Source organism: Leuresthes tenuis, unplaced genomic scaffold (genome assembly GCF_036924035.1).
Source record: "Leuresthes tenuis unplaced genomic scaffold, fLeuTen1.0.hap1 SCAF_1, whole genome shotgun sequence".
NCBI classification, from domain to species: Eukaryota; Metazoa; Chordata; class Actinopteri; order Atheriniformes; family Atherinopsidae; genus Leuresthes; species Leuresthes tenuis.
Genome location: NW_027325355.1, coordinates 30944913 through 30972592, shown reverse-complemented (window position 1 = coordinate 30972592; position 27680 = coordinate 30944913). Strand labels below are relative to the sequence as shown.

The 27680-nt window shown below is 42.9% G+C and overlaps 1 protein-coding gene across 1 annotated transcript in view; it reads left to right on the top strand.

The window, feature by feature from the left end:
• Window positions 1-27680, top strand: part of LOC140286187 (kalirin-like) — a 69822-nt gene that overhangs the window by 23219 nt on the left and 18923 nt on the right. The window contains exons 8-39 of the mRNA XM_072379143.1: window positions 2-193; window positions 297-428; window positions 558-692; window positions 773-865; window positions 1400-1522; window positions 1642-1758; window positions 5080-5154; window positions 5236-5358; window positions 5484-5536; window positions 6713-6860; window positions 6953-7149; window positions 7228-7325; window positions 8751-8914; window positions 8994-9113; window positions 9796-9875; window positions 11540-11678; window positions 12292-12426; window positions 12996-13158; window positions 13327-13442; window positions 13833-13955; window positions 14289-14471; window positions 14583-14707; window positions 14780-14846; window positions 14937-15046; window positions 20067-20136; window positions 20216-20305; window positions 23109-23201; window positions 24212-24323; window positions 24416-24606; window positions 25307-25408; window positions 25493-25647; window positions 25785-25887. Of these exons, the coding sequence (XP_072235244.1) occupies window positions 2-193; window positions 297-428; window positions 558-692; window positions 773-865; window positions 1400-1522; window positions 1642-1758; window positions 5080-5154; window positions 5236-5358; window positions 5484-5536; window positions 6713-6860; window positions 6953-7149; window positions 7228-7325; window positions 8751-8914; window positions 8994-9113; window positions 9796-9875; window positions 11540-11678; window positions 12292-12426; window positions 12996-13158; window positions 13327-13442; window positions 13833-13955; window positions 14289-14471; window positions 14583-14707; window positions 14780-14846; window positions 14937-15046; window positions 20067-20136; window positions 20216-20305; window positions 23109-23201; window positions 24212-24323; window positions 24416-24606; window positions 25307-25408; window positions 25493-25647; window positions 25785-25887 (3927 nt within the window). The remainder of the gene's footprint in view (window position 1; window positions 194-296; window positions 429-557; window positions 693-772; window positions 866-1399; window positions 1523-1641; window positions 1759-5079; window positions 5155-5235; window positions 5359-5483; window positions 5537-6712; window positions 6861-6952; window positions 7150-7227; window positions 7326-8750; window positions 8915-8993; window positions 9114-9795; window positions 9876-11539; window positions 11679-12291; window positions 12427-12995; window positions 13159-13326; window positions 13443-13832; window positions 13956-14288; window positions 14472-14582; window positions 14708-14779; window positions 14847-14936; window positions 15047-20066; window positions 20137-20215; window positions 20306-23108; window positions 23202-24211; window positions 24324-24415; window positions 24607-25306; window positions 25409-25492; window positions 25648-25784; window positions 25888-27680) is intronic.

The window sequence follows — 27680 nt, the reverse complement described above, 5'->3', positions numbered from 1 at the left end:
GAACGGCAGTGTGAATGTGGACAGCGTGGTTACCGTGGCAGCAAGACTCGCAGAGGCCGGTCACTACGGAGCGGAGCGGATCACCATGGTGTCGTCAAGGTTACAGGAAGACTGGAAGTCCCTGACGACAGCGCTGGAGGAGCGCAGCAACACACTTGCCATGGCAACAGGCTTCCACCAAGGGGCAGAACAGGTGATGAATACAACGTTACAATAAAATAGCTCCACAGCCGCTTTCTGGCGCTCTCCAGAGGGGGCCTAACGCTGCCCTCCTGTCTGTCTTCCTGTCGCTCCAGTTCCTGCTGCGGGTGGAGGGATGGGTTCAGGCGTGCTCTGAGGGGCCGCTGCCATCTGCGACAGCGGAGCTGGAAGCGGCCATAAAGAAACACCAGGAGCTCAACGAGGAGATCTCTGCCAACTACACGCAGGTACCTGACCGACCGCCTCTCCTGGACCCCTTCCACCGCTGCTTTGTGCCCCGACGGCCGTCTCCACCCCTTCATGTCAGCCACGCTGAAAACCCGCCGACTCCCACCTTTCTGCTCGTTTGTGTGCAGGTCAGTGAAAGTGGGAAAGCTTTACTGGATGTCCTCCAGCGTTGCCCAGGATCTGAGTCTGACGAGTCAGCACCAAAACCAGATTTCACTGCCGCCACACACGCCATCATGGGCGTTCTGCACCAGGTGATGCAGGTAAGACTGAGTTGGACTGGTCTCCAGCGCTAAACTCAAGAAGCAGACAACACAAACAGAAACGTCTTCTTTTTGAGCAGGGTCACCATGAAGTGGAGGGGGCGTGGCAGCACCGTAAGCTCCGCCTCCATCAGCGCCTGCAGCTGTGCGTGTTTCAGCAAGACGTTAGACAGGTATGAGCCGCCATCAGCATGCTGAGTCTCAATCAGATTTATCTCAAGGTTCACATTTCCACATCTAGAATAAGATCCAGATTCTGATGCAGTTTATACCATTAAACGGATCCACATCCATAGATATTCAGAATAATATCCAACACTCATTCATTTTCCAAATTCTGAACACTTAGACACAAATCTAACTTCAGATTTATAGTTTCATTGAGAATCTGATCCCAAACCAGACCAGTGTTTGGTCCTGATTCCAATTTACATTCGGATCCAAATCCTGATTCTGATGTTTATACAGAGTCTGATTTAGACTTCGGTGCAGATTCATGGCTAAATCAAAGATAATTTCAGCTTTACATCCAGGTTCAAATTCAGATTCTGATCCAGATCCAGTATCATACCAAAGAGAGTTTGAATGAACTCGAGACAGATTCAGATGTAGACTAAGATTTAGATTTAGAGTGATTTACAGGTGCAGATCCAGATGATCTGGTCCAGATGTGCCTTCACAGTTTTCTCCACCTCTTCGTCTCTCAGGTGCTGGACTGGGTGGAGCAGCACGGAGAGGTTTTCCTGAACAAACACAGCGGCGTGGGGAAGTCTCTGCACCGAGCACGAGCTTTGCAGAAGCGCCATGATGACTTCCAGCAGGTTGCACAGGTAACACAAAAGGAATAAAACTACTGTTGGGGGGGGGGCATTCACCAGAGAACAGGGCAAAGTTTAACCATGTGGAGATTTCACTGTCCGGATTTACAACGAGATCAAATGTGTTTCAGAACACTTACACTAATGCGGAGAAGCTCCTGGAGGCAGCAGATCAGCTGGCCCAGTCTGGAGAGTGCGAGGAGGAGGAGATCTACCAGGCAGCCCGAGACCTGGAGCTGCGCATGCAGGTAGTGTTTTTATTAAGTTTTTATTCACGTTGTTTTCATGCTGTTCCTCAGAGGGGTTCACGTTGTTTTTACGCTGTTCCTCAGAGGGGTTCACGTTGTTTTCATGCTGTTCCTCAGAGGGGTTCACGTTGTTTTTACGCTGTTCCTCAGAGGGGTTCACGTTGTTTTTACGCTGTTCCTCAGAGGGGTTCACGTTGTTTTTATCTCAGAGGGGTTCACGTTGTTTTTATCTCAGAGGGGTTCACGTTGTTTTTATCTCAGAGGGTTTTACGTTGTTTTTATCTCAGAGGGGTTCACGTTGTTTTTATCTCAGAGGGGTTCACGTTGTTTTTATCTCAGAGGGGTTCACGTTGTTTTTATCTCAGAGGGGTTCACGTTGTTTTTATCTCAGAGGGGTTCACGTTGTTTTTATGCTGTTCCTCAGAGGGTTTTACGTTGTTTTTATCTCAGAGGGGTTCACGTTGTTTTTATCTCAGAGGGGTTCACGTTGTTTTTATCTCAGAGGGGTTCACGTTGTTTTTATCTCAGAGGGGTTCACGTTGTTTTTATGCTGTTCCTCAGAGGGTTTTACGTTGTTTTTATCTCAGAGGGGTTCACGTTGTTTTTATCTCAGAGGGGTTCACGTTGTTTTTATCTCAGAGGGGTTCACGTTGTTTTTATCTCAGAGGGGTTCACGTTGTTTTTATCTCAGAGGGGTTCACGTTGTTTTTATCTCAGAGGGGTTCACGTTGTTTTTATCTCAGAGGGGTTCACGTTGTTTTTATCTCAGAGGGGTTCACGTTGTTTTTATGCTGTTCCTCAGAGGGGTTCACGTTGTTTTTATGCTGTTCCTCAGAGGGGTTCACGTTGTTTTTATGCTGTTCCTCAGAGGGGTTCACGTTGTTTTTATGCTGTTCCTCAGAGGGGTTCACGTTGTTTTTATGCTGTTCCTCAGAGGGGTTCACGTTGTTTTCATGCTGTTCCTCAGAGGGGTTCACGTTGTTTTCATGCTGTTCCTCAGAGGGGTTCACGTTGTTTTTATCTCAGAGGGGTTCACGTTGTTTTTATCTCAGAGGGGTTCACGTTGTTTTTATCTCAGAGGGGTTCACGTTGTTTTTATGCTGTTCCTCAGAGGGGTTCACGTTGTTTTCATGCTGTTCCTCAGAGGGGTTCACGTTGTTTTCATGCTGTTCCTCAGAGGGGTTCACGTTGTTTTTATCTCAGAGGGGTTCACGTTGTCTTTATCTCAGAGGGGTTCACGTTGTTTTTATGCTGTTCCTCAGAGGGTTTCACGTTGTTTTCATGCTGTTCCTCAGAGGGGTTCACGTTGTTTTCATGCTGTTCCTCAGAGGGGTTCACGTTGTTTTTATCTCAAAGGGGTTCACGTTGTTTTTATGCTGTTCCTCAGAGGGTTTTACGTTGTTTTTATCTCAAAGGGGTTCACGTTGTTTTTATGCTGTTCCTCAGAGGGTTTCACGTTGTTTTTATCTCAGAGGGGTTCACGTTGTTTTTATGCTGTTCCTCAGAGGGGTTCACGTTGTTTTTATGCTGTTCCTCAGAGGGGTTCACGTTGTTTTTATGCTGTTCCTCAGAGGGGTTCACGTTGTTTTCATGCTGTTCCTCAGAGGGGTTCACGTTGTTTTTATCTCAAAGGGGTTCACGTTGTTTTTATGCTGTTCCTCAGAGGGTTTCACGTTGTTTTTATCTCAAAGGGGTTCACGTTGTTTTTATGCTGTTCCTCAGAGGGGTTCACGTTGTTTTTATCTCAAAGGGGTTCACGTTGTTTTTATGCTGTTCCTCAGAGGGGTTCACGTTGTTTTTATCTCAGAGGGGTTCACGTTGTTTTCATGCTGTTCCTCAGAGGGGTTCACGTTGTTTTTATGCTGTTCCTCAGAGGGGTTCACGTTGTTTTTATCTCAGAGGGGTTCACGTTGTTTTCATGCTGTTCCTCAGAGGGGTTCACGTTGTTTTTACGCTGTTCCTCAGAGGGGTTCACGTTGTTTTTATCTCAGAGGGGTTCACGTTGTTTTCATGCTGTTCCTCAGAGGGGTTCACGTTGTTTTTATGCTGTTCCTCAGAGGGGTTCACGTTGTTTTCATGCTGTTCCTCAGAGGGGTTCACGTTGTTTTTATCTCAAAGGGGTTCACGTTGTTTTTATGCTGTTCCTCAGAGGGTTTCACGTTGTTTTTATCTCAGAGGGGTTCACGTTGTTTTTATCTCAGAGGGGTTCACGTTGTTTTTATCTCAGAGGGGTTCACGTTGTTTTTATCTCAGAGGGGTTCACGTTGTTTTTATCTCAGAGGGTTTTACGTTGTTTTTATCTCAGAGGGGTTCACGTTGTTTTTATCTCAGAGGGGTTCACGTTGTTTTTATCTCAGAGGGGTTCACGTTGTTTTTATGCTGTTCCTCAGAGGGGTTCACGTTGTTTTTATGCTGTTCCTCAGAGGGGTTCACGTTGTTTTTATCTCAGAGGGTTTTACGTTGTTTTTATCTCAGAGGGGTTCACGTTGTTTTTATCTCAGAGGGGTTCACGTTGTTTTTATCTCAGAGGGGTTCACGTTGTTTTCATGCTGTTCCTCAGAGGGGTTCACGTTGTTTTCATGCTGTTCCTCAGAGGGGTTCACGTTGTTTTTATGCTGTTCCTCAGAGGGGTTCACGTTGTTTTCATGCTGTTCCTCAGAGGGTTTCACGTTGTTTTTATCTCAGAGGGGTTCACGTTGTTTTTATCTCAGAGGGGTTCACGTTGTTTTTATCTCAGAGGGTTTTACGTTGTTTTTATCTCAGAGGGGTTCACGTTGTTTTTATCTCAGAGGGGTTCACGTTGTTTTTATCTCAGAGGGGTTCACGTTGTTTTCATGCTGTTCCTCAGAGGGGTTTAACGTTGTTTTCATGCTGTTCCTCAGAGGGGTTCACGTTGTTTTCATGCTGTTCCTCAGAGGGGTTCACGTTGTTTTTATCTCAGAGGGGTTCACGTTGTTTTTATGCTGTTCCTCAGAGGGGTTCACGTTGTTTTCATGCTGTTCCTCAGAGGGGTTCACGTTGTTTTCATGCTGTTCCTCAGAGGGGTTTAACGTTGTTTTCATGCTGTTCCTCAGAGGGGTTCACGTTGTTTTTATGCTGTTCCTCAGAGGGGTTCACGTTGTTTTTATGCTGTTCCTCAGAGGGGTTCACGTTGTTTTTATCTCAGAGGGGTTCACGTTGTTTTTATCTCAGAGGGGTTCACGTTGTTTTTATGCTGTTCCTCAGAGGGGTTCACGTTGTTTTCATGCTGTTCCTCAGAGGGGTTCACGTTGTTGTTAGGCTGTTCCTCAGAGGGGTTCACGTTGTTTTCATGTGTTGCAGGCCTTCATCCAGCGGGTTGAACAGAGGAAGCTGCTGCTGGACCTCGCTGTGTCTTTCTACACTCACACAAAAGAGGTAGCATATATCCTCCAACAATTTCAGCCAAGTTTCATTCCTTTATCCCTCTGAAAGCTCCCCTTCTCTCCCCTTGCTTAGCTCTCAGTGTGGATGGACGGGCTCCAGAAGCAGCTCTCCTCAGATCTCCTGGTTTGCCCAGACACTGTGGAGGCTCTGCAGGCTTTAATCAGCCAGCAGCAGCAGCAGCAAGCCAACACACAGGTACCTGGCCACGTTTGACCTCTGACCCCACAGCTCTAACCACATCATAACAAGCTAACACCCCCTGATGTCTTCCCCCACTCTCTAACCCTTACACTAACCCGAGCTCTAACCCTGACCCACAGGAAGCTGCGATGAGTGTCATCAGGGAAGGAGAAGACCTCATCCTGCAACTCAGGTACACACAGACAGTTTAAGGCATCGTGCACGAGTGGGCGTGTGGCTCTGAGTCGTGCACGGAGGCCGTGAAGGACGTCGTTTTCCACCTTAATGCAGCTCTTTGGCCATGTGTGAAATATAAGGGGCTGCATTTGTTTTCTGCCATGTAGAAAGTGAGAGATAATCTGTTTTCTACAATGTGTCCGATGTGAAGCTGGTGTTGAATGTGTTGGTTTGGGTCGGCTGTGGCTGGATTATGGACAGTGTCTGTGTGCTGATTCATTCATTTCCTGGATTAGGGTGTTTGTCTGCATCTGTTTTCAAGCTGTTTTGACTGTGCAGAGAACTGCAGGTGCAGCAGTTTTCCAGATTAAATTTTAAATAATGCAGAATTACCTTGTTGATTCACTGATGGTGCATTTGTTTCCAGGTTTGTTTCAACCATTTTTTTAAGTATATTTTGTAATATTTGAGGCTGCATTCGTTTTTTAAGTCGTTTTAGAAGGTGAAGACGCATTAATTTTAAGGGATATGTACACTCTAAGGCTGCATTTGTGGATGATGCAGACTGTGTGGTCGATACCTTTGTTTTCTGGATCCTGAAAAACAAATTAAATTCAGTTTCCAGGTGTATTTGGGTTTTTTGTGGGTGTTGCTGTTTTCTAGATTATGTAAAATGTGTGGATTACGTAATCCAGACAACAAATGTTCTCCAAACAACTGCTTCATGGATGTTTGAACGCACATTTGATGGGTTTATAGATCTAATCCAACGTGTGGCTTTGTTTTAAAGGTAGGTTCTGAACTGCTTTTTTAATGCTTCTGAGTCGCTTGTTTTCCAGATTAATGTAGATTATGCAGCTACAGTTATTCCTGTTTGGGTCTGTTGGTTTGCTCCATAATGTTTATGTGCCTTTATTCTACCTGCATCCTGCAGAACGTTGTCAGGTTTAGTGTAAATGTGGTGCATCTTTCACAGATTTCAAGATTATATTGACTGTATAAGTTCTCTTGCATCCCAGATCTTGTTCTTACACTTATTTCATGTCTGTGCGACAGCTTGATGTTGGATTTAAGTGTGCGGTTGTTTGGTTGGTATCATCATATTTGCTTTGTGTTTGGTGTGATCTGTAATGGTTGGAGTGTTTCCCTTTGACTTTGTGTGCAGGGGTCTTTAATGTTGGGTTTGTTTCAGGCCCCAGGGGAGCTCGGTGGCCCATGTGGAGTCGGTGTTGCAGCAGCTGGAGGAATCTCACGCTCAGCTTGAGGAACTTTTCCACCAGAGGAAGATCCGACTGGACATTTACCTGCAGCTCCGCATATTGCAGCAGTGCACACTGGAGGTGCATTTCATTTTGTGCTTTTCTCCCAAAGTATCCCTCCGTCCACTTCTCTGAAGCAAAGCTGGAGTCTTTGTATTTCTTTTATCTCTTAGGTAACGGGTGAAATAGATGCCTGGAAGCAGGATCTCCAAAAACAGTCCCAGGACTTTTCCACTGAGAAGCTGGCATCTACACGGCTAGCTGAAACAAACCAGGACAAACTAGGCCAGGACAAGCTAGCACTGGGCCAGTCCCGCCTGGTGGAGGCTAGTCCTGAAGCGCTAACGCTAGCACAGCAACGCATTCATAGGTATAAAGACCCACATGGTGACATCTTTCTAAATCAGGGCAAAAATGATCTTTCATTGATGGACTGATTGATCTGTAGGCACATGGAGCGAAGACTGGCAATGAACAACATGACTTATGAGGTCATTCAGCAAGGTCATGACCTTCAGCAGTACATCACGGAGGTCCAGGCATCAGGTAAGAGTCTCACTGTTATGCTGATCTGACAGGAAGTGTAAAGCATGGTGACATCTGCTTATATGACCAAATCCTATGATGGTTAATTCAATAATGGAACCTAGAAATGAGGCTTCAGGTACACTGCTGTAAGAAGCTGTAAGAACAGGTTCCACAGACCACTTTGGAGGTCTTAGAAGGGATGGAGGTGGGAGACTTGGTTCCCAGAAAGGATGTCTCAACATTATCGATGGTTATGAAGGGAAAAGGGACGTAAATGTTGTTCAGGGTCTCCTGGGAGGGTTAAGAGAGTTCTTAAAGAGCCATTTAGAGAGATCCACTGGTCTTTAAAGGGTTGGGGTCGGTCTTTGGGGACGTGTCAGAGAGCCATAACAGTTTCCCAGCATTAATTGAGCTTTTTGTTGAAGTGCTCTCATCCATAAAAAATAAACTCAGTTACCGAAAAGTGTCGAACTATTCCTTTTATTATTCACACTGTCGGCTCCGAGCCTGACCCTGAGCGTTTGTGGTGTCCAGGGGTTCTGAAGGGGCTCTTTATGATGTTTCAAAGGTCCTAGATAGCGTTCCAATGGATGCTTTCAAGGAAGGATGCTTTCTCTCTCAGGTTCATGTGGGTTAAAGTGGACCTTTAGTGGCTTTAGGGTTTTAGAAAGGGGATGCAGAGGTTCATGACATCCATAAGGGGTTCTTAGCACATAAACTCAGAGTTCAGTAATACTTAAGAGGGTCCAGGTCTTTGTTCAGGAGATATTTAGCTATTTCAAGGATCTTATATGAGTTCCAATGGTCCTTTATTAGTTCCTGGTTCTTCATCTGGATTTTAGGGGTTCATAGGGAGTATTCCAGTGGTCCAAAGGTGGTTCTGCCCATTGTTAAAAGGGTTCTGCTACACTGAAATGTGTTAAACTGGGCTCATGGTGTCTTTGAGGCGCTTCCAGGTTTTAGGATTTAAATTTGGGGTTTGTAGCTGGACTTGAGGTGTCAGACAACCAGAGACTGGCAAAAGGCCAAAGAGGCAGGAAGCAGAGCCCTGATGGCGAAAGAGTTGCATTTTAATGCCATGTTCGTTAGATATTTCCATATTTAAAATAAAAAAGATAAATACAGTGAATAAACCAATAATCCTGTTTTCTGCTCCAGAGTTGCCTCAGTTTGGCCAGTTCAGGAACACGGATAGTTTAAGGGGTAGAAAGGGGGGGCAGAGAGGATAAAGAGAGGGGAAAAGGGGGACATGTTGCTATGGAAACTGCTCTCTGAAGCGCACAGCTGGTCCCCATGGAAACCGGCATATTGAATTTGCCATGGAGACACACACACAAGCAAATATCCGTGCACACGCACACATGAACATAGCTATGCACCAACAGATGAAGGTTTAGGGCCTCAGCGGCCACAGAGTGGGCCTTCAGCGTGTCTCCGTTTCAGGTATCGAACTGTCGGAGGTGGAGGGAGGCCTCTCGTCTCAGGTGGAGGAGGTGCAGCACCTCCTGCAGGACAAACAGAAGGAGCTGCAGCAGATTGCAGACCACACACACACACACCTGGAGCAGAACCTGCAGCTGAGACACCTGCAGAGCCAGGTCAAGCAGGTAACATCCTGAGGGACTTTAACACCTTCAGGTCCCATCCGGGCCCCAGGATCATGTTCCCTACCTGTCCCCCCCGCAGGTGCTGGGGTGGATCTCAGAGGGGGAAGTGATGCTGTCATCCTGCATGTTAAATTCCAGCTGTCTGTCTGAAGCGGAGCAGCTGCAGAGGGAGCATGAGCGCCTCCAGCAGGCCATAGAGGTTACTGCACACACATTCACACACAGCAGCTGGAAACACGAATCAGGACTTTTCCATGCTTCAGATCAATGCAAATCACGCATGTTTGCTAAGATATTCCATGAGCTGCAACCTCCCTGATTTAATTCAACTATTCTCGGGATTTCTTTCGTGTCTGCTGTCAAAAAAAGGCTTTAATCGACCAAGAAGAAAAGAAACGAAGCAGTGCAGTAATACAGATACTGGAAATACTTTAAGGAAAAGGATGTGCTTTTTTTACAACGTGCACACATATTTTTTACACCAGGATAAACTTCTTTCCATGTGTTCTTGTATTAAACGTGGAAAAGACAGCATAATACAGTCCTCCCAAAGACAAAAGAAGGAACAAGTGAGAAGCAGCGCACAGACAGAAGTAGAATGGCAGGATTTTAAAAGATCATCTCAGATATTAGATTTAAAGCCTGAAGAAACATAATTGGAGGGAAATAATATAAATCTGAATGAGTCTTAAAATAAATTAGCCTTTTTCTTCTCTAAATAAGTTAGATTCAGTAAAACATTTAGTGGATTAAAATGTGGACAAACAGGGAACCCTTTAAGACACAGATCAGGGTTTATCACAGCCTGATATATTAATGTGTTTAAGACACAGATCAGGGTTTATCACAGCCTGATATATTAAATGTTTGTTGTCCTCCAGGCTCTCCTGCACGCCGACTCCCTGCAGAGGACGCACCAGGTGGCTCTGGCCCTGCAGCAGAGAGCGGAGCTGCTGGTCAGGTAAGGTTATGTCTGAATGCAAAGCAGATATCAGATTATCAAAATGTGACATCCAGGAAGGTTTGGTAAATGGTAAAAATCCAATAAAGTTTGCCTTAAATACAGTTGAAGAAATATTGCTGTGGACTCCAGAGGAACTTTACACTGAAACTTTAATCTACTTTCAACATATTTCTTATTTTGGAAATACATAATGGTGCAATATTTGCCTGTAAACATGTGAAATGAAAGCAAAAGCCTTTAAATCTGTGGATGTGTTGAGCTTAAGGTGATCGTAAACTATTTTCAGAGCCTGAAAGAGAGCAGGAGGAAGCTAAAGTCGTCCCATGGAACTCCACAGAGGAACTAAACGAGTTCAGTCCAAGTCCAACAACTCCGTCTAATTCAGTATGATAGTATTTAGAAGATTATAGGCCAACAGGTCGCTCTGAATCTTCTCTTTGATTTATTCCCCCGTCCTCAGCAGGCATAGGGTAGAAAAAGTCCCTTTTATCAGGAAGAGACCTTCAGCACAACCAGACTTGGCTCAGATAGCAGCAGAAGCTGAAATAAAACGAGTAAAACCTTCTCCAGGCAGTATTATGAGTATTATGAGATACAGGCTGTATCAGTGGTAGAAGCAGTTCATGTGACCTGTGGCGGCTGCAGGACTCAGTCTGCAGTAGGTGGAGCGTTTAAATAGAGTGGTGACAGTTTTAGGCTAATTAAACAGCACTTTCTTTGTCCTTTACATGCTTCCAGGCCAGCTGTTTCACATCACTCTTTTATTAAAGAATCCTTTTCATGGCAGCTCAGCAGTCTGCGTTTAAGCCCATTAATCAGATGATCGGCAGATGTGAGGAGGACGTTTTAAGGGTCGCTGCAGAGCAAAAACACAGCAGCTCACCTGGGGTGAATGAAGCAGGCTGTGCACGTCACACACATGGCTGCAAGAAACAGACAAACAAACGGTGTAGGGGCCAGATCTGGTGATTGGCTGGACGTTGGCACGGTAACGTAAGGGAATGTGATTGGTCCAGACTACTTACTGAAGTAGTAAAAAAAACAACCTGTTGAAGTCGTTTTCTCTTCGTAGGAAACATGGACGACTTTTACAAAGAAATCCAGCTTCATCTTTCGATAAAGACCCCGAGCTCATCTGATTCTTATGAAATGTAGTTTGTAATAAAGTTGGAGTTTCTATTAAATAACCTCATATTGGCAGAAAATACTTCATTCATAAAATACTTTATACTTTATGTTTTCTTAGCTGTTTTCTTTGTGACTTTTACAGAAATGCTGACATGATTAGCTCAGTTTCCAAATACATTTTGTATTGAAAAAAAAGTTTTTTACGAGTGGCAGATCTGGCAACCCGAGCACATCTGGTACCTACACCGGACCAATCACATTCCCTTACGTCATCGTGCCAACATCCAGCCAATCATAGAGTGTGACATCACCAACAGGCGCAGATCTGGTCCCTACACTGGACCAGCCACCTTTGCTATATTCAGACGTGATGATGCCAAAGAGTATTCATAACCTTTACTCTCCAGAAGAAGAAACCGCTGACCGTAACATGTTTGCTGCACCAGGAGGATAACTGTGGATTCATTCTTTCTAACTACAGTCGAGATGCCTGTTGAATGCACCTGTTTCAGGCCTTTGACCTCCCTCCTCAGGTCAGGACACTATGATCCAGATGCAGTGAGGTCTTGCGCCCAGACGGTAGCGTTGCACTGGCAGACTCTGATGCTGAGGATTGAAGATAGACTCAAACTGGTCAATGCATCTGCCGCCTTCTACAGGACCTCACAGCAGGTACCGCCGGGGGGGGGGGTCACTGTTAAATACAAAACATGATGCTTTATATTTGAAGTATTTCAAAAAGTGAGCAAGAGATGGTTGATTATAAGTCATGTGTCTTCTTCATTATTCATTTAATCAGTAATCAGTGGGAAATTATCTCCAAAAGCATCACTTTACACCCTGACTCCTGCACTTTTACACCCCCAGCTCCACAAAACCACAAATAGCATCAGCCAGCCCCGTCCAGGGCAGAATGACTTCTGTTTTACATGCAGGAGATCACGTCCAGGACTCATTTTATTGTCTTATTATGAGGTTATTATGTACTGTAAAGGATGGTATGTTCACCGTCTTCACAGTTTTATGTTGAGGAAAGTTTTTCCACCGTTTATAGATTGATTGATTGATTTTTGGATGTGGTTCTGTTTTATCAGATCTTTGGGAAAAACACATTTTGGGCTGCAGGGGATTTATTTCCTTTGCAATAGTCCATGTTAAGTATTTACGACTCCAAAACTCCTCAGCTGATGCTGCCTGTCATCGCTTCAGAAACGGCTCCAAAGCTGTGGGACTTTAACACTAAGCATCAGTGTGCGTATTTGTTTGTTCATCTACCTGTTTCCAGGTGTGTGGCGTCCTGGAGAGTTTAGAGCAGGAGTACCGCAGGGAGGAGGACTGGTGCGGAGGAGGAGAGAGACAACCGGAGCAGCTGCTGCCGCTCATCAACAAGCACATGGAGCAGAAAGAGGCGTTTCTGAAGGTGACGAGTGCAGGAAGAGCACCAGGAAGTTGATTAGTTTCAGTAATCAGCAGGATGAAGTTTTATGGTAGTAAAAGTACAAGTAAAACAGGTAAAGTGGGCACTGTTAGGCATGGTCGGGTGCTGAAGGTGTTTTCTGTACAGACGAGACTTCTAGAGATTCCTGAAGGTAGACTGGGCCACGCCCCTGCTCCTATAGTATAGTATAGGGTCATCGTCCCCAGACTAAAGGACATAGTCTTTCAAAAAGAGCATACATCTCCATGATTGAGCTAAAAAAGCTGGCTGCTGGTCCAGAGGTCAGTCTGTTGGTAGGATACGTGGAAAACAATGAGTGATGGGATGTCCTCGTGGTTTGATGGAACACCCAACAGGTTCTGGACCGTCTGTACGAGTTTTACTTCACATGCTGGCAGACCTGCCAGAAAAGCACTAAGCATGGCCTGTTTGTACGGATGTGAACGGAGCGTCAAATGGTCCTTATTTGTCTATTTAATTACCTCAAGCATATTTCAAAAAGACACACATGCCAGTATAGTCCCTAATAACCCTTATTTCCATGGCAACAGGCTTGCACTCTGGCCAGAAGGAACGCTGAGGTTTTTCTCAAGTACATTCATCGCAACAGCGTCACCATGGCGAACATCTCTGGCCACAGCGTCACCGTCTCCGGGGTAACGGGAGTTACTGAGGTCACTGGGCACTCCAGGGTGCCGGAGCAGCAGGTTAAAGGTGAACACACACATATTGAAATATGCCTGCATCGTTTAGAGGAACGGGAGAAGTGCAGTGAAACCAGGATGGTGCCCTGAGGGACACCATAGATAATAGCTTTAATCAATTCTATTTTGGGATATTTTGGTGGTAATTTTACTGATCCGGGTATTTCTGTGTGCTTAGGTATCCTCAGTGAGCTCCTCCAGAGAGAAAACAGAGTTCTTCATTTCTGGACTTTGAAGAAGCGCAGACTGGACCAGTGCCAGCAGTATCTGATGTTCCAGAGCCACGCCCAGCAGGTCAGCTCCACAAATAATGTGCTTTTTATTCAACCCAAAGAGGATTTACTTGTGAAACTGACTGGAAATTGATAAAATGTCAAATATCTAGCCCCTCTAGATCATTTTTTGGTCTCATAATGGTAAATATTTTGAGGTTTTCTTGCTCGGGAGCAAAGAATTTAAAGCCGTCACCTTCGGCTTTGGGGTTCTGGGACACATTTTTCAATGATTTTCATGTTTTAAAGACCAAATTACTCATTGAATAATGAAGACAAAAAGATTTACAGATTCATCAGAAATTATTATAACTGGTATTTTCTGCCTTTCTTTTTCTTCTTATTATTCAAATGAATATTTGTGACTTATTGCCTGAAAGTGTCTCTATGTTAAATGTGCCTAACATTGCAGGCACTGGATTGGCTGCAGCAGTCAGGTGACCACTACCTGGCCACACACACATCGCCGGGGGCAACAGTGGCCGAGACACAGGAGCTGTTGAACCAACACAGAGAGTTCTGCATCTCTGCCAAGGTTGTTTTTTTCATGGTTTCAGCATTCACCGAATTAGATTAAAAGCAAACGAACGGCTTCCTCATCGTCACTCACTGAAAATCTAATCAAACAATAAGGCGCTTCATAGTTTATTGTCCCATGCAGACATGAAGTGGTTGTTTTGGACCAGTTTCAGGGATTTTGGCTTCTGCATATTTTGGTTGGTCAAAAAAAGTTAGAGCCACAAAAAAACTCTCAGTATGGCTTTTAGAGGTGGTTTATGTTCCTTTTCATGGTTAAATCAAGGAAGGTCGTACAATGAGCTGGAAATAGCCTGTTTAATCTATAATATAATGGCAAAGTATCTCTCAGCATACACAGGAAAAGGTTCACCTGCTGATCCAGCTGGCTGAGAGCATGCTGGCTAAAGGCCACGCCCACCGCACCGAGCTGCGGCGCTGCGTTTCCACGGTGGATAAGCGCTATCGCGACTTCACGGTCAGGATGGGACAGTATCGCCACCTGCTGGAGACGGCGCTGGGAGGGTGTTCTCAGGTAAGGGGTGACTTTCAAAGTTTAGGTTTGAGCAACAAAGACGTGAAAAGACTTAAGTACAGCTGTACTTTGTAGCTTTGACAAGTGCACATTGTACGGTGTCCCTGTCAGGACAATAAGGACCTGGAGCTGGAGCTGATTCCCAACAGTCTGTCGGACTCAGACCCTGAGGTCAACCTGTCGGACCCGAGTCACCAGGTCAGCGACGAAAAGAGACGCTCCGCCCGCAAGAAAGAGTGAGTAGTGTTTGTGTTGGCATGACCAGCGGCAGTGCTGTTCTCTTCCAACACCTGTGTGTCTGTTATCAGGTACATCATGGCCGAGCTCCTCCAGACGGAGAGAGTCTATGTCAGAGACCTGCAGGAGTGCATAGAGGTACGTCAATCGTTTTAGACGGGGGGATATTTCCGTGAGCCCCGCAGAGTACCGTAATCACCCTGCTGGTTGTACCGTTGTGTGGCGCAGACGTACCTGTGGGAGATGACGAGTGGGTCAGAGGACGTTCCAGCTGGCCTCACCAACAAGGACGACATCGTGTTTGGCAACATCCAGGATATCTACGAATTCCACAACAGGTAGCGTTAAATACACTCCAGATCCTCCAGGAACTAAAAGAGGATCTCAGACATCCAACCACATACTGGTAATCACTGGTAATCAGTGGTAAACACTGGTAATCAGTGGTAATTACTGGTAATCACTGGTAAACACTGGTAATCACTGGTAATCACTGGTAATTACTGTTAAACACTGGTAATCACTGGTAAACACTGGTAACACTGGTAATTACTGGTAATCACTGGTAAACACTGGTAATCACTGGTAATTACTGTTAAACACTGGTAATCACTGGTAATTACTGTTAAACACTGGTAATCACTGGTAAACACTGGTAACACTGGTAAACACTGGTAATCACTGGCAATTACTGTTAAACACTGGTAATCAGTGGTAAACACTGGTAATCACTGGTAAACACTGGTAAACACTGGTAACACTGGTAAACACTGGTAATCACTGGCAATTACTGTTAAACACTGGTAATCAGTGGTAAACACTGGTAATCACTGGTAAACACTGGTAATCACTGGCAATTACTGATAAACACTGGTAATCAGTGGTAAACACTGGTAATCAGTGGTAATCACTGGTAATTACTGGTAATCACTGGTAATCACTGGTAATTACTGGTAATTACTGTTAAACACTGGTAATCACTGGTAAACACTGGTAACACTGGTAATTACTGGTAATCACTGGTAAACACTGGTAATCACTGGTAATTACTGTTAAACACTGGTAATCACTGGTAATTACTGTTAAACACTGGTAATCACTGGTAAACACTGGTAACACTGGTAAACACTGGTAATCACTGGCAATTACTGTTAAACACTGGTAATCAGTGGTAAACACTGGTAATCACTGGTAAACACTGGTAAACACTGGTAACACTGGTAAACACTGGTAATCACTGGCAATTACTGTTAAACACTGGTAATCAGTGGTAAACACTGGTAATCACTGGTAAACACTGGTAATCACTGGCAATTACTGATAAACACTGGTAATCAGTGGTAAACACTGGTAATCAGTGGTAATCACTGGTAATTACTGGTAATCACTGGTAATCACTGGTAATCTCTGGTAAACACTGGTAATCTCTGGTAATCACTGGTAATTACTGGTAAACACTGGTAATCAGTGGTAAACACTGGTAATCACTGGTAAACACTGGTAATCACTGGTAAACACTGGTAATCTCTGGTAATCACTGGTAATTACTGGTAAACACTGGTAAACACTGGTAATCACTGGTAAACACTGGTAAACACTGGTAAACACTGGTAATTACTGGTAATTACTGGTAATCACTGGTAAACACTGGTAAACACTGGTAATTACTGGTAAACACTGGTAATTACTGTTAAACACAGGTAATCACTGGTAAACACTGGTAATCTCTGGTAATCACTGGTAAACACTGGTAATTACTGGTAATCTCTGGTAATCACTGGTAAACACTGGTAATTACTGGTAATCTCTGGTAATCACTGGTAAACACTGGTAATCACTGGTAATCTCTGGTAAACACTGGTAAACACTGGTAATCACTGGTAATTACTGGTAAACACTGGTAATCACTGGTAAACACTGGTAATTACTGGTAAACACTGGTAATCAGTGGTAAACACTGGTAATTACTGATAAACACTGGTAATCAGTGGTAAACACTGGTAATCAGTGGTAATCACTGGTAATTACTGGTAATCACTGGTAATTACTGGTAAACACTGGTAATCAGTGGTAAACACTGGTAATCACTGGTAAACACTGGTAATCACTGGTAAACACTGGTAACACTGGTAAACACTGGTAAACACTGGTAAACACTGGTAATCTCTGGTAATTACTGGTAAACACTGGTAATCACTGGTAATTACTGGTAAACACTGGTAATCACTGGTAAACACTGGTAATCACTGGTAAACACTGGTAATTACTGGCAATTACTGATAAACACTGGTAATCAGTGGTAAACACTGGTAATCACTGGTAAACACTGGTAATCACTGGTAAACACTGGTAATCACTGGCAATTACTGATAAACAATGGTAATCAGTGGTAAACACTGGTAATCACTGGTAATTACTGGTAATCACTGGTAATCACTGGTAATCACTGGTAAACACTGGTAATCTCTGGTAATCACTGGTAATTACTGGTAAACACTGGTAATCAGTGGTAAACACTGGTAATCACTGGTAAACACTGGTAATCACTGGTAAACACTGGTAATCACTGGCAATTACTGATAAACACTGGTAATCAGTGGTAAACACTGGTAATCAGTGGTAATCACTGATAATTACTGGTAATCACTGGTAATCACTGGTAATCTCTGGTAAACACTGGTAATCTCTGGTAATCACTGGTAATTACTGGTAAACACTGGTAATCAGTGGTAAACACTGGTAATCACTGGTAAACACTGGTAATCACTGGTAAACACTGGTAACACTGGTAAACACTGGTAACACTGGTAAACACTGGTAATCTCTGGTAATCACTGGTAATTACTGGTAAACACTGGTAAACACTGGTAATCACTGGTAAACACTGGTAAACACTGGTAATTACTGGTAAACACTGGTAATCACTGGTAAACATTGGTAAACACTGGTAATTACTGTTAAACACTGGTAATCACTGGTAAACACTGGTAATCTCTGGTAATCACTGGTAAACACTGGTAATCTCTGGTAATCACTGGTAAACACTGGTAATTACTGGTAATCTCTGGTAATCACTGGTAAACACTGGTAATCACTGGTAATCTCTGGTAAACACTGGTAAACACTGGTAATCACTGGTAATTACTGGTAAACACTGGTAATCACTGGTAAACACTGGTAATCACTGGTAAACACTGGTAATCAGTGGTAAACACTGGTAATCAGTGGTAAACACTGGTAATCAGTGGTAATCACTGGTAATTACTGGTAATCACTGGTAAACACTGGTAATCTCTGGTAATCACTGGTAATTACTGGTAATCAGTGGTAAACACTGGTAATCACTGGTAAACACTGGTAATCACTGGTAAACACTGGTAATCTCTGGTAATCACTGGTAAACACTGGTAATCTCTGGTAATCACTGGTAAACACTGGTAATTACTGGTAATCTCTGGTAATCACTGGTAAACACTGGTAATCACTGGTAATCTCTGGTAAACACTGGTAAACACTGGTAATCACTGGTAATTACTGGTAAACACTGGTAATCACTGGTAAACACTGGTAATCACTGGTAAACACTGGTAATTACTGGTAAACACTGGTAATCAGTGGTAAACACTGGTAATCAGTGGTAAACACTGGTAATTACTGGTAATCACTGGTAAACACTGGTAATCTCTGGTAATCACTGGTAATTACTGGTAATCAGTGGTAAACACTGGTAATCACTGGTAAACACTGGTAATCACTGGTAAACACTGGTAACACTGGTAAACACTGGTAAATACTGGTAATCTCTGGTAATCACTGGTAATTACTGGTAAACACTGGTAATCACTGGTAAACACTGGTAAACACTGGTAATTACTGGTAAACACTGGTAAACACTGGTAAACACTGGTAATTACTGTTAAACACTGGTAATCACTGGTAAACACTGGTAATTACTGTTAAACACTGGTAATCACTGGTAAACACTGGTAATCTCTGGTAAACACTGGTAATTACTGGTAATCTCTGGTAATCACTGGTAAACACTGGTAATTACTGGTAATCTCTGGTAATCACTGGTAAACACTGGTAATTACTGGTAAACACTGGTAATCTCTGGTAAACACTGGTAAACACTGGTAATCACTGGTAAACACTGGTAAACACTGGTAATCACTGGTAATTACTGGTAAACACTGGTAATCTCTGGTAAACACTGGTAATCACTGGTAATTACTGGTAAACACTGTAATCACTGGTAAACACTGGTAATCACTGGTAAACACTGGTAATTACTGGTAAACACTGGTAATCACTGGTAAACACTGGTAATTACTGGTAATCTCTGGTAAACACTGGTAATTACTGGTAAACACTGGTAATCACTGGTAATCACTGGTAATTACTGGTAAACACTGGTAATCACTGGTAAACACTGGTAATCACTGGTAAACACTGGTAATTACTGGTAATCTCTGGTAATCTCTGGTAAACACTGGTAATTACTGGTAAACACTGGTAATCACTGGTAATCACTGGTAAACACTGGTAATTACTGGTAATCTCTGGTAATCACTGGTAAACACTGGTAATTACTGGTAATCTCTGATAATCACTGGTAATCACTGGTAATTACTGGTAAACACTGGCAATATCTGGTAAACACTGGTAATCACTGGTAAACACTGGTAATTACTGGTAAACACTGATAATCACTGGTAATCACTGGTAAACACTGGTAATTATTGGTAATCACTGGTAATCTCTGGTAAACACTGGTAATCACTGGTAATCACTTGTAATTACTGGTTTACACTGATAATCACTGGTAAACACTTGTAATCACTGGTAATCACTGGTAAACACTGGTAATCACTGGTAATCACTTGTAATTACTGGTTTACACTGATAATCACTGGTAAACACTTGTAATCACTGGTAAACACTGGTAATCACTGGTAATCACTGGTAAACACTGGTAATCACTGGTAATCACTTGTAATTACTGGTTTACACTGGTAATCACTCGTAAACACTGGTAATCACTGGTAATTACTGATAATCACTGGTAAACATACTCAAAATACTGGGAAGAAGCACTATTCTCCAACAGGTACATGAACACATCCTGCAAAATGAGCTATAATATGCACAGTCACACAATTCCAGGGTGTCCACGAGAAGTACTTCAGTATATCTATAACCCAGGATACATAAGAACCACGAGGTTCTGGAAATACGCTAAATAAGCTGCAGTCTTACACATCCTGGAAGTCTCGTACCGTAGTACTATGTGGGTGTTTTTTATGATCGTAGCACATTATTTTGTGTGCAGTAATGCAGTATTTCCTGTTTTTCTAGTATTTTCCTGAAGGAGCTGGAGAACTACGAACAGCTTCCTGAAGACGTGGGACATTGCTTCGTTACCTGGGTAACCAGAGTGGTTCAGTGTACATTTCTGTGAAAATCTACATGAACAAAGTGGTAAAGTGTCTTTGGTCTGTCCTCAGGCTGATAAGTTCCACATGTATGTGACGTACTGCAGGAACAAACCCGACTCCAGCTTACTGATCCAGCAACACGGCGCAGGATTCTTTGAGGTCACTTTAAAACTCTTTTTCCACCATTATATATTATATATAACATTCATTATGGCTGAGGTAACATATTTTGATCATATGAGAGAGTTCATCTGAACCTTTGTCAATAAAAGCAAATGGATGCACTTCCTTCTGCACTTACCTGACCCTCCATTAAATCTTAATGGAAACATAACTGCAAGGAAACTACATTCGAAGCTTGTGGACTGGACTCAATTCCAGCTAAAGGCAACAAGTTGAGTGTTTGAATGCGTAAAGTACGATAACTGGGCACAAGCTCAGACAGAGACTTAGAGTCCAGGCTGAGGTGGTGCGTCACGCCGTCCTGGAAAGGCCGGAGTCCAGAAGCAGTGATGCCTTTGGATCTCAGGATCAAGTTATTTGGGGTAACAGTGAGTGAACGCAACCAAAACTGACATCAGGCACCTTGCAGAACTGATCTCCCTCTATTCACGTTGGAGAAATAACATCTGACATCAGTAGCTGCAAACAATCCCTGGATGGCCCAATGAGTGCGATCCATCATCCACGGCAGTCTGCTTCTATCTCTACAAAAACATTCTGCTGAAGGAGTGGATTTGACTCTCTGCTGGGAAACCTTCCCCAGTTGCTTTGTCCAGGCGCTGGGCCAAAAGGATAAAACAGAGTCCTGCAGACTTCTCAAACACTTACTAATGGAAGATCAAACTGCTGTTGAGGAGTTCGGAGAAATGCTTACGAGTGTTAATGAGGGATGGAAGGACGTGGAAGTGATGAACACTGAGCTACCAGACCTGACCCTGATCCAGTTTGAGACTCCGGCCTCAAAACATCCCAAAAAGGAAGAATTTCAGGAAGCGTCATAAAAGATGGAAAAAACAGAGAATTCTCACGCTGCCTGAGGTGTCAAAAGTCCACAGTTATGACCTCATATGAATGAACGAATGAATGAACGAACAAATGAATGAATTAACTAATGAAAAAACGAACAAATGAATGAATTAACTAATGAATGAACGAACAAATGAAAGATCAAACAAACGATTGAATGAATGAACGAACAAATGAACAAATGAAAGATCAAACAAACGATTGAATGAATGAACGAACAAATGAATGAATTAACTAATGAAAAAACGAACAAATGAATGAATTAACTAATGAAAGAATGAACAAACGAATGAATGAATGAACGAACAAATGAAAGATCAAACAAACGATTGAATGAATGAACGAACAAATGAATGAATGAACAAATGAACAAATGAATGACTGAAAGAACGAACAAACGAATGAATGAATGACTGAAAGAACGAACAAACGAATGAATGTATGAACGAACAAATGAATGAAAGAACGAACAAATGAATGAATTAACTAATGAAAAAACAAACAAATGAATGAATTAACTAATGAAAGAACGAACAAACAAATGAATGAATGAACAAATGAACAAATGAATGACTGAAAGAACGAACAAACGAATGAATGAATGACTGAAAGAACGAACAAACGAATGAATGTATGAACGAACAAATGAATGAAAGAACGAACAAATGAATGAATTAACTAATGAAAAAACAAACAAATGAATGAATTAACTAATGAAAGAACGAACAAACGAATGAATGAATGAACGAACAAATGAAAGATCAAACGATTGAATGAATGAACGAACAAATGAAAGATCAAACAAACGATTGAATGAATGAAAGAACGGACAAATGAATGAATGAATGAACGAACAAACGAACAAATGAATGACTGAAAGAACGAACAAACGAATGAATGAATGAACGAACAAATGAATGAATGAACAAATGAATGAATGAACGAACAAATGAAAGATCAAACAAACGATTGAATGAATGAACGAACAAATGAAAGATCAAACAAACGATTGAATGAATGAAAGAACGGACAAATGAATGAATTAACTAATGAAAAAACGAACAAATGAATGAATTAACTAATGAAAGAACAAACAAATGAATGAATGAACAAATGAATGAATGAACGAACAAATGAATGACTGAAAGAACGAACAAACGAATGAATGTATGAACGAACAAACGAATGAATGTATGAACGAACAAATGAAAGATCAAACAAACGATTGAATGAATGAACGAACAAATGAATGAATTAACTAATGAAAAAACGAACAAATGAATGAATTAACTAATGAAAGAACGAACAAACAAATGAATGAATGAACAAATGAATGAATTAACTAATGAAAAAACGAACAAATGAATGAATTAACTAATGAAAAAACGAACAAATGAATGAATGAACGAACAAACGAACAAATGAATGACTGAAAGAACAAACAAACGAATGAATGAATGAACGAACAAATGAATGAATGAATGAACAAATGAACAAATGAATAAAAGAACGGACAAATGAACGAACAAATGAATGAATTAACTAATGAAAGAACGAATGAATGAATGAACGAACAAATGAATGAATGACTAAAGATCCGATTTGATAATGTTAGCTTTAAGAAATGATATCTTGTGTCAAACAGTGAAAGATGAGACTGAACACCTCCACCAAGACTAAAACCCCATCAGCATCCATCCGATATTTTATAATCACCTTCACAGTGTTCCAAGTTACTTTTGGATCTGCAATGGATTGGGATTGGATCTATTGGGATTCGGGTTGGGACTGTTCTTCAGATCTGGATCAGTTTGGAAAAAACTTTTTTTTATGAGACTGTCACCTTTAGGTGTTGTTTAGAGTTATTCATTTAAGGAGCTTCCTGGAAACGCACCAGTGTGATGAATATTAATGAATTATTATGCTTTTACAGGAGGTCCAGAGGAGACACGGTCTCGCAAACTCCATCTCCTCAGCTCTCATTAAACCAGTCCAGAGGATCACCAAATACCAGCTTCTGCTCAAGGTAACAACAGCATTTTCTTTCAGAAACGTCTCTTTTTCACCTCATTCAGAACAAATTCCCTGAGAGTCAGAGCACAGGAAAATGTTTCTCCCCTCCTCTCAGAGGAGTCGGCCCCAGCTTTCAGGCTGATACAGTTTGCCTGGAGCACACAGAGTGTGTGCCTGGAATAATTATTGAAAAGTTTGCTGTAATCTGACCTCAGCAGCTGCTGAAGGCTGAAGGTTCTGACTGCAGATCATTTGTTTTTATATATCTGAGAACAACAACACCGAACCCATGCTTTCTGAAGATAGTTACGCTGTGGGATCGGTTTAATTGGCTGCAACTCAACAGAATAAGACTGCCTTTGGTGCCAAGGCCCAGTTTATTGTGCAGACATGCAGCTTGGACAGTTGGAGGTCCAGTGCACGGCGGGCACTGATGTGGTGTAACACCCCTGCAGCACCTCTGGATCCTGACACCGATCCACCGACCTAAAAACACGGTTCTGCAGTCCGTTCTGCAGCCGGACCGAACCCAGAACCTTTAACAGCACCGAGCGCACAGTCGATGTGCTGAAAAAACCAGGATAGATTAAGAATAAAGTCATAGATTATTCATTTAGATCCATTAGATTTACCTTGATGTGTATAAAAAGGAATAAATGTAAGAATGTGTCTGACAACAAAATGATTCCAACTTTACCCTGTAAGTGTGTCCGAATGTACAGGTCATCTCCGTATTTATCTGATAAATCTAAAACGTTTAATGATGTTAAAAGTGAGTAAAGCACTTAAAAACATGAGAACATTGATGTTTTGTGATGATATGGACGGATGTTCATCATATGAAATCCAGATTATGGCCTTAAAAGCTTTAATCAGTTCCCTTAAATGTCCTTAAAATCCAAAGTTAAATAAAAGTACACAGAAAATGTGTGGAAAATACTCTTTTTTTTAATCGTCCCATGTCCTGTTGCCATGGAGACAAAAGATGACAGATGTATTGATTGGTGCGTTTGTGCTTTGCAGGAGCTGCTGGCCTGCTGTGAGGAGGGTAAAGGTGAGATAAAAGAGGGCCTGGATGTGATGCTGAGCGTCCCGAAGAGGGCAAACGATGCCATGCATGTCAGCATGCTGGAAGGTAAAAGATCTTTGTTTAAAAATATATGAATATACTGGAATATATTCCCAGACTCTCTCAGACATGTAACACTTGCTGGGATCACCTTGTAGGTCTGGAGGAGGGTCTGGAGGTGCAGGGTGAGCTCCTCCTGCAGGACTCCTTCCTCGTTTGGGAGCCCAAATCTCTGATCAGAAAGGGGCGGGACAGACACCTCTTCCTGTTCGAGCTCTCCCTCATCTTCAGCAAGGAGATCAAAGACTCCTCTGGACGCACCAAGTACCTCTACAAGAGCAGACTGAGGGTAACACTTCTGACAGCTTTAAAGGGAAATTCTGAGAACTTAAAAGGCAAAAATGGAGTTTATTTGTTGAAGGTGACGATACACGACTCATCTTATTTAAGTTAAGTTTAATAAAGCTCGAATCTTTCATTTTATATCAGAAACAGGCCATCTTATTCTGGTTATTGGGCTAATTGGATGTGGTTTATGGGGACAAATAGCTCGTTTATTCAGATTCAGACGTTCTTTAGGTGATGAATCGAATTCTTTCATGAGGTTTTTATAGGAGCATTTCTTTCTCTTTTTCATTGCTTAAGGAGACGTTTTTGGGGATATATTTTCAGTGTTGATAAGAATATAACTTGTGGGGACTTTTAACTCTGTTAAAATGTTTTTTTTTTTAATTCTACGACAGGTTCTAACAGGTTTATGGGAACATTTCTAAATGTTGTGGTTTATGGGACTTTTTTAAATAGTTTTCAGTTGTTTTGATGTGAGTCCATTTCTTATGATGTTTCTCCTCTTGTTACTCAGGAAATAACTTGGCTTTAATGTGTCACTTTCTGTGCTGAAGCTTGAGATGAGGTCATGTTACTTTAAATCTTTGGCAGCTATGAGAACACTCGGCACACTTTTACTTTATTTGTTGACACAGCTTTTAGTGAATATCTCCAAATGATAGAAATGAAAAGTAAAGGGGATCTACTGGTGTCTGTCTTAGACCTCAGAGCTGGGTGTGACAGAGCACATCGAGGGGGATCCGTGTAAGTTTGCACTGTGGGTCGGACGAACGCCGACCTCTGACAACAAGACCGTGCTGAAGGTGAGTGCAGCCTGGCTTCAAAGAGTAGTTCAACACTGATGTGCATCAACTCACAGCGTGACACGACTTTCCTTCGTCTCCCAGGCGTCATCTTTGGAGCTGAAGCAGGAGTGGGTTCGCAGCATCCGACAGGTGATTCAGGAGAGACGAGGTCACCTGCGGGGAGCTCTGAGAGAGCCCATCCCCCTCCCCAAGACCCCCAACCCCACCCTGGGGCGACAGCGCAGCATCACCCGCCGGTCAGCACACGCCCAGAACCTCTGGCAAAACACGCAGAACGGGCTTAAAGTCAAACAGATGTTCACATTCTGAACATCTGCATCTTTTATGATCAGAAACATCTTTTTAAAGCGTCCTCATACTTTGACTCTTCCAGGGAGACGAGTGAGGATGCAGACAGTCTGGGTGATGCCAGCAGTCAGCCCGACACCGTCTCCATCGCCTCCAGAACATCGCAGAACACGGCTGACAGCGACAAGGTAAACACACACAGTGCTTCCAGAGGGGTGTGTCGAGCCGTCTTATGACCTCATCACTGCTGCAGCTGGCTGGGCGTGTGTGTGTTTTTGGTGTGTGTTTGAGGGAGTTTCCTCTGTTCAGACTTCTTCCAGAAGCGTTCACGTCTCTGCTCTGCTGACGAGGTACGTTTGATTTGCTTTACCTTTGAAAAGTGGAGGGAGGGTGGGGTTAGAGGCTGTGCCCTCCGACACCCTGCGAGCTGTGTTCTGTTGTATTCCTGGTGTGGAAACTTCAGCCTGTATGTGGACTAAATCAGCTGTTCTCTGTCAGGGACACGGAGGACGACACTAACAGTAAAGAACATCTTTGTTTCAACTGTAACAGCTTTTTTGTCCAAATACGAGGAGTCGGGAGGTGAAACTGAGAGTTGAGATGTAAAAGGCAACTGTTGTAACCCAAAAAGTGCAGGAAAAAAAAAATTTTAATTTAAGATGAAAATTAAGCAATTTGTGAAACCACATTGTTTAAAAAAGAATGACCAAAAAAGTAAAAAAATGACCAAATATTTAAAAAATTTACTGTTGGTGTTCTACAGACTGTTGGTGTTCTACAGACTGTTGGTGTTCTACAGACTGTTGGTGTTCTACAGACTGTTGGTGTTCTACAGACTGTTGGTGTTCTACAGACTGTTGGTGTTCCACAGACTGTTGGTGTTCCACAGACTGTTGGTGTTCTACAGACTGTTGGTGTTCTACAGACTGTTGGTGTTCTACAGACTCTTGGTGTTCTACAGACTGTTGGTGTTCCACAGACTCTTGGTGTTCTACAGACTGTTGGTGTTGGACAGACTGTTGGTGTTGGACAGACTGTTGGTGTTCTACAGACTCTTGGTGTTCCACAGACTGTTGGTGTTCCACAGACTGTTGGTGTTCTACAGACTGTTGGTGTTCTACAGACTGTTGGTGTTCCACAGACTCTTGGTGTTCTACAGACTGTTGGTGTTGGACAGACTGTTGGTGTTGGACAGACTGTTGGTGTTCCACAGACTGTTGGTGTTCCACAGGCTGTTGGTGTTCCACAGACTGTTGGTGTTCCACAGACTGTTGGTGTTCTACAGACTGTTGGTGTTCTACAGACTGTTGGTGTTCTACAGACTGTTGGTGTTGGACAGACTGTTGGTGTTGGACAGACTGTTGGTGTTCCACAGACTGTTGGTGTTCCACAGGCTGTTGGTGTTCCACAGACTGTTGGTGTTCCACAGGCTGTTGGTGTTCCACAGGCTGTTGGTGTTCCACAGACTGTTGGTGTTTCACAGACTGTTGGTGTTCTACAGACTGTTGGTGTTCCACAGACTGTTGGTGTTCTACAGACTGTTGGTGTTCTACAGACTGTTGGTGTTCCTGTTGGTGTTCCACAGACTGTTGGTGTTGGACAGACTGTTGGTGTTCTACAGACTTTTAGTGTTTCACAGACTGTTGGTGTTCTACAGACTCTTGGTGTTCCACAGGCTGTTGGTGTTCTACAGACTGTTGGTGTTCTACAGACTGTTGGTGTTCCACAGACTGTTGGTGTTCTACAGACTGTTGGTGTTCTACAGACTGTTGGTGTTCCTGTTGGTGTTCCACAGACTGTTGGTGTTGGACAGACTGTTGGTGTTCTACAGACTTTTAGTGTTCCACAGGCTGTTGGTGTTCTACAGACTGTTGGTGTTCTACAGACTCTTGGTGTTCCACAGACTGTTGGTGTTCTACAGACTGTTGGTGTTCTACAGACTGTTGGTGTTCCACAGACTGTTGGTGTTCTACAGACTGTT